Source organism: Eimeria acervulina, genomic scaffold, assembly GCF_000499425.1.
Source record: "Eimeria acervulina Houghton genomic scaffold, Eah_scaff615, whole genome shotgun sequence".
Taxonomy (NCBI): domain Eukaryota; phylum Apicomplexa; class Conoidasida; order Eucoccidiorida; family Eimeriidae; genus Eimeria; species Eimeria acervulina.
This window is the reverse complement of record NW_013549689.1, coordinates 2564-9440: the sequence shown is the minus strand read 5'-3', so window position 1 is coordinate 9440 and position 6877 is coordinate 2564. Positions and strand designations below refer to the sequence as shown.

The 6877-nt window shown below is 49.8% G+C and overlaps 2 protein-coding genes across 2 annotated transcripts in view; both read left to right on the top strand.

Annotated features, from left to right (window-relative positions):
- Positions 1-1242: 1242 nt before the first annotated feature.
- EAH_00044510 (hypothetical protein) lies at positions 1243-3765 on the top strand (the record flags this gene model as incomplete). The annotated part of the gene is made up of 1 exon (XM_013394846.1): positions 1243-3765. One exon carries the CDS (start codon positions 1243-1245, stop codon positions 3763-3765), a length of 2523 nt encoding a protein of 840 aa, XP_013250300.1.
- A 1315-nt stretch (positions 3766-5080) lies between these two features.
- EAH_00044500 (phosphoglycerate mutase 1, putative) overlaps positions 5081-6877 on the top strand; it is a gene marked incomplete at both ends in the record, with an annotated part of 3083 nt that continues 1286 nt past the window's right edge. The window contains 6 exons of the mRNA XM_013394845.1: positions 5081-5114; positions 5518-5599; positions 5845-5913; positions 6018-6089; positions 6320-6395; positions 6685-6832. Of these exons, the coding sequence (XP_013250299.1) occupies positions 5081-5114; positions 5518-5599; positions 5845-5913; positions 6018-6089; positions 6320-6395; positions 6685-6832 (481 nt within the window). The remainder of the gene's footprint in view (positions 5115-5517; positions 5600-5844; positions 5914-6017; positions 6090-6319; positions 6396-6684; positions 6833-6877) is intronic.

The following is a 6877-nucleotide window of genomic DNA, read 5'->3' as shown; positions in this document are numbered from 1 at the left end:
ATTGGATGGCTTTGCCTAACGTTTCTATTCAACGTTGCAGGGGGAGGACGCACCGTTCTAGGTGTTCCCGACTGCCCGAAGCGTATGATCAACAGTACACCTGGTGGTTCTTGTTCCCCTAAACGGTGTTTGCACCCGATGGAAGTCTAAGGAAGCACCATTCAGAACATATTAAAACATATTTTTTAATTTGGTGCGCTCGATTGCTCGCTAAGAGATTGTTAACACTTGGAAGCGTTCCACCACAATTCCTGCGGTGTGCGCCCCATTCGAAAGAAGAGATCCATTTCATCCTTCAATACGAGGCATTTGCATTGCAAGCTGCTGAGACAAAAAAAACTGACTTCAAGCATGTAAGGACGATAAAAAACTATTCTAATTCTGTCAGCTGACAAGGATGAGACTGGTATGGCAACACTGCCATGCCAGTCTCATACTGCTCCCAGGAAGTTCTCATCCGTTCTGTCCCAGTGACTTGCAACCCGCAGTCTACCCTGGAATCCATTCTGGATATGAGTGTTGTCCCACTCGCCTACTTAGCAGTATACCCACTTATTTGTGTGGAAAGCAATGCATTTCAATGCTTTCTATTTACATCTTGTATATGTGGGCTGCATTTTCCACCGTTGAGTGAAGCCGGGAGAGAAGTCCCGGCCCGATCTTCTCCTTTCTGGTGGGGACGTGAATGGGCAAATATGTTAATTTGCGTTTTTTAATGGATTTTTTGTAGTTTTATATCCTTCGCTGCTGGCCCACCTTCCAGTTACATGCAACCAGGCCTCCCGGCCTCGATTGGCTCTGGTATTTCCGCTGGTTTCAGGTGGAAACCTGACTCGCCCTTCTGCCTCCGGGTCCTCCCGTTTCGAACTAACCACTGAATATGCAGTATATCACAAATGCCTAAAGTGGGGCAATACGTTTTCCTTCCTGCCGGTAGTCCTCACCGCCGGTAAGTGAAACCGGTAGGGCATTGCGTGTGACAGCTAGTTGCAGACAATCCCGGTATCTCCAAGATGAATTTGTAGCGACTCCGGATACGCTTGCTTGTTGGGTTTGTAAGCAGCGTGCTTGAGTGCAAGGTCGTGACGGTGCGTGCATCTTTTTCACCAGTGAGCGGCGCCCAGCTGTTTGCGCTGGAGAGCACGCATTTGCAAGCATCCACTGACGGGGAAAAAAAACCCGTATTGCCCAGGCCCAGTAGCAGCCGAAACCTTGAGAGCTTGCAGTATCCAGCGCCTGCCAATGGGGGCCGCCCACTGCTGCGCATCCCACACGGTGATATTCGGGTTGCTCACCTTGCTAGTGTATTCAACAGTCTTTGCTGCAGCATCAGCAGCAGCAGCATCAGCAGGGGTAACTCGCGCACCAGACATGCCCAATGGACCTTCAAAGAATGGGGATGCAGTGTCAGCTGTCGTGCCTCAGGATTCGGACTCGCCCTCCTTGGGGCACTTTTGGGGAGGCTTCGAGTCGTTGGTAACTGGAAGAGGGAAGAAACAACGACAAGCATCTCAGCGGTTGGCTGCTACCGCTGGATTGGTGGCGGTTGTGTGTTTATCAGTGGCCTTTGTTGTGTTGCAATGCGCACGAAAGTCATTGTTTCCGAGATTGTCTGGCTCTCTGAATAAAAGGGCTCTCTCGGACTCAGGTTGGCAGCAGAAGGACATTTGCACTGGAGACGGGGAGGACGAAGGTGAAGGGGGGGCTTGGGGTGGGGTGCCATGGGAGGAAGTGGAGCCTTCATTAGGAACGGGAGAGTCCAAGGCTGTCGAGACACTACAGGAATTGCAGCATCTTATGGTTCTTGGGGCGCAAACGGTACAGGCTTTTCCCACTGACAGACAGGCACTTGTGCTTGTGCTGCTGCTTACGGTCGCCTCGCAAGAACTGCTTGTGTTTGCGTTTTATTCAACTGAAGTAGTAGAGACCGAGCGGCAGGCGACAATTAATTTCGTTTGCGATATTATGACAACGTTTCTGCAGCAACTAAGTGAAGAAGTTCTGCGTAGTGATGTTGCGCAACAAATAAATCCATTAATGACGATGTTAGAACTACTTAGAACTTCACCACCGGACAGGACATCTGAAGATCTGGATGTCGAGGCAACCCTCTCTCTCTTTAGAGTTGCACAGGCTAGAAGAACTCTATCAGAGCTGCTTTTCTGGGTAGGAACGGGAGATCCGGTTCCCGAAAGCGTGAGCAAAAAGGCCCTCAAACTTGTCGGGTACGCGCGGCAAGCTGGAAAATCAAGACTCAAAGGGGACTGCTGGCTACGTGAGTGGATGGGCATGATGCAAGAGTTTCTTGGTTTCTACGAGGTTTATGAACCCTATGACGATTATGACTCTGTATTTTGCCGCCTGTCATTGAAAGAAGAAATGAAAAAGCTTACAGCACGTTTCGGAAGGCTCGGAAGGAGTTTTTTTAGTGCTGTCAGCGTTGCAAAGGGGCTAGATCCGCCGCCACCGGAAGTTACACTGGGGCCACATCATGGGCGTCCCAGGCGCAAAAAAAAAAAAAACCAGCAGCATCAAGCCCATCATCCAGCCCAACACTTCCCCACGAGCAGTGCTGCTTGGAGCACCGGCCCGCAATCTGTGTCGCAACAGCCCACGGGAAGAGCTAGTGCACCGGCGCAGCCTTCCTGGCTTCTTGGAGGCCCTGACCAGCCAAGCTTACCGACAAAGTCGCCCAATACGCGCTCCCGTCGCGCGCCCGTACCACCACGGCTTCGTAGGAAAAACCGGGAACAAGAGGATCCTGCTTCTCACCCTGAGGGCGGGCATCAGTTCCCTCCTGACTCCGCTCCAAGGGTGCAGCAGCCGAGTCAAGGCAGGCCGCACCAGCAGTCTTTGCCCTCCGCTTCTGCTCCAGTGCCTGTTTTACCACCAGCAGACGCATCCCCGCTCACACCGGACGACTCTTCAGAGACGGAGGAGCAGGTGGATGAGCAGCTGGAGGAGCGGCTATCCGAGCAGATGGCGCGTATTTTAACCGTTGCGAGGGGTGTTTGGGGGCAATCCCCCTTCGGCTCTAATGGCCCTAGCCAACCCTCTTATGCTTATACCGGTGCGGGGAGCTCTGAGCCTCCCCATAGTACACTGACTGTGCCTCGTCACCAGAGTACTCTTGGACTGGTTGGCGCAGTATCAGGACATTCCGGTGACGGCATAGTGGGACTCAACTCGCAGGGGGCCTCCACCCAACCACACCATCGTGGAGCCTTTCCTCCACGCCATCCGTTTTCTCATTCTACTCACGGGGCGCCTAGCGGATTCCCTCAGCCGAACTTCCCGGGTTTCCCTTCGCACACTCCACAGCGTGGTTTTACACCTCCCCAACAACCCTCTCGAGGTCCGCTGCCGAAACCACCTTCCAGTCGCATTGGTACTGTGGGATTCCTTAGGACTTCTGAGGGTGGGGGCACACAAGGATTATTTCCCCCGCACGGTACGCCACAGGCGGGGGACCAAGGTCCTCGAAGGCCTCATGCTGCTGGAGCATTTCCAACTTCAGGGCCTTATGGGCCTGCGGGAGCTCAGCAGCCGCAAGAAGAGGTGGATGGATGGCCTAGAGTTCTACCTCCTCACCCACCTCCTCCCTCTAGCGCCACGTGGGGGCCCTTTACACTTGGGGGAGGCGGCATGCAGCAACCCCAAGAGAGCCAGGGAGCCTCTCCACCTGCTGACGTGACACAGCAGACAGAGGAGGCTTCAGGATGGAGTCTGTGGGGCGGCAAAGGGAACGGCAACCGGCGATGGTGAATAACCTTTTTATGTTTGCTTGCCAAAAGCTGAGTCCACAAAGGCTTTTGACGGCGTCTTTGTTTTCCGAGGGAATCCAACCGCAACTTAGTGGTGGGCATCAATGATGAAAAGCGCATTCAAGTGCATGCGCTTTCTTCCGAGGTTCTTTTAATCATTACGGGGCAACTGGCACGCCGTGCAGGCAACGGCACCGCCAGCTGTATTCTCTGTTTTTGGTTAAGAAGTGGGATATCCGAAAGGGAAGACTGCATGATTGCAGTACAACAATATATTACCGTTTATCAGGCCTAAAGATACGCAGCTGCGAGCGCATCCGTGGCTTGTGCTCTGCAGCCGCCAAGGCGTTGCATGCTTTTCCTTCGTAGAATGCAAATGTATGCATTATGTGGTTTTGCTTACTGTTTCGGCCCTTGTGGTTGCTGTGCATTCACGGCGAATGCAGTAGCATGAATATATATATATATATATATATATACACTCTGCGTGCTCATTGATTGTGAGTAGTACGTAAAAGCCGATAGGCTGCTGTTAGATTCTGGGTGAACTAAGCTGCGCATTCGCAGCTCGATTACACCTCGTCTTTCTGTTTATATATTTCAGAAAGCAAAAGATATCCACAGTATACATTTATTGTGTACATGTGTACATGTTCCGTCTTTGAAGTACGCGTCATATGGGAGTGGGGATCTCCCGTCGGAAGACCCTTTTATATTGCATGCACCAGCATTTCGAACAATGGTTGTAAGCACACTTGATCCTCAGTAATCAGCGTTCATCCAAGTAGCAGCAAACTTCCCAATTTAAGGAAGGCTGCAATACATAACTGGAACTAGGATAAGTCTTAACTGAGACGAAGGATTCTCTTCCTTGCAATTACGGCTCATTGGCGAATACCGCCTATCAAACACAACTTATTTGGTAGAGTGTTAGGGTTTAGGGTTTAGGGTTTAGGGTTTAGACTGTTACATTCCATACATCCCCCGGTGCAGAAGTTTCATTTGCACGACGGGGGAGTTTAGGGTTTAGGGTGCAGCTCATTAAACTTTCGAGTTACCGGTCCATTAGAATAAGATTTCTATCATTAAATGATTAGGGCTTAGGGTTTAAGGGTTTAGGGTTCAGGGTTTAGGGTTTAGGGGGGTTATGGGGATGGGGATCGGGGCTTTAGTGGGTGAATCTTGCCCCGCTGGGGTTTGCATGTTGGGGTGCGTTGAGGGTTTAGGGTATAGGGTTTCCATCATTTTTTTTGAATATTTGTTTTTACTTTTGAAGACATTTTCTCTTGAATTATCTCTCAAGGCAATTCAAGAAGATGTCGCCGCGCTATCTTGTCCTCGTTCGCCACGGTGTGTGCTGCACGCATTTGCTGCGTCTAGGTTTAGGGTTTAGGGTTTAGGGTTTAGGGTTTCGTTTACGGGTTTTGGTTAAGGTTTAGGTTTAGGGTTTCAATAATGAGGATAACGGAAGATGCACTCTCTATCCACGTCTCGCTTTTGCCTCTGTAGGGGCAGTCTCCTTCAGTGTAGACTGATATTTCCTTGCTAGGGTTTAGGGTTTGGGGTTTATTGTCTTTTCGTGCCCATAAACCCTTCATCCTAGGGTTTATTGTCTAGTGTTTACTGTTTGTCGCTGTGCTTTAAAGATGTCCTGTTTGCACCCGCCTCAGCAGGTGCACACACACACACACACAAACCGGACGCCTACCTGGCGTTGAGGGTTTAGGGTTTGCGGTTTAGGGTTTGTCTTCAGGCGAGTCCTCCTGGAACAAGGAAAACCGCTTCACTGGCTGGACTGACGTCCCCTTGTCAGAGAATGGCTTGAAGGAGGCACGGTGAGCGGTTGCGGGGGTTTAGGGTTTCGAGAGAGATCTGCGGGTCCTTAGGGTTACAGCTTAAAAGAGTGGAGTTTATGGTTTAGGGTTTAGGGCTTTGTTAAGGTTTAAGCGTAAAATGGTTTAGTTAAGGGTTTAGTCGAGGGTGCAATCCCGTGGGTTTAGGGTGTCGGAATAGTGATTGACCCTAAAGGCTTCGACGGTTAGGGTTTAGGGTTTAGGGTTTAGGGTTTGTGGAACTGCAGAGAGGCGGGGGATATGATCCGTGAAAAGGGGCTTAAATTTGACGTCGCCTACACCAGCGTTCTGAAGAGGTGAGCGCCGTACCCTCGACTGGCAGCGTGACACCCCAATTAGTGCTTAGGGTTTAGGGTTTAGGGTTTAGGGTTTGGAGTTTAGGGTGTGTGGCTTGTTGCAGGGCTGTCGAGACATGCTGGACGGTCTTGATGCACTCGAATCAGTGCTACCTGCCCATCAAGAACACCTGGAGGTGAGCAGCAGAAGCAGCAGCATAGAACTTGTGTGTATCTGTTAGTTGGTTGGTGCCGGGGACTGTCTCCTTCTAGTTTTGCATGCATGAGATAAGGTGTGTTGTGTTTGGGTTGTATTTATATTTTAAGGGTTTAGGGTTTTCTAAACCCTAAACCCTCGACAAGACAAGCAAGCAAAAGCAAAAGAAGCATCATCTGTCTCCTCCTGTCTCCTTTGTGTCTCCTTCAGGCTCAATGAACGCCACTATGGTGCTCTTCAGGGCTTAAACAAAGCAGAGACTGCAGCTAAGCACGGAGAAGATCAGGTGAGAAAGAAAGAAAGGGCTAACTCAACCAACAAACTATAGAACAGGCAGACAATACATTAATTAATTCGACGGATGCGTCAGAAGGCAGTGCTTTAGCAGACTGTTAAAGAGACAGGTTTTGTATTATCGCTGTTGCTTATATTAGCTATTTTTTTTGTTTATTTGTTTGTCTTTTCTCAATTCTTTTTGTTTTGTTTTAATTTGTATGTCCTTTGTGGATTAGTTTGTGTATGTTCTTCTTCTTAGACTGCTTTCTTTGTTTTGTTTGTTTTATTTGTTTGCTCAGGTGAAGGTGTGGCGTCGCTCATATGCTGTCCCTCCTCCACCTCTAGAGGCTGACGACAAGCGCAACGCGAAATTCGAAGAAAAATATAAAAACCTCCCTGAAGAAGTCCTCCCCCGCACCGAGTGCCTTAAGGACACTGTTGAGCGCGGTATGCAGAGCCTCCATATGTAATTGAATATATATATATATATAT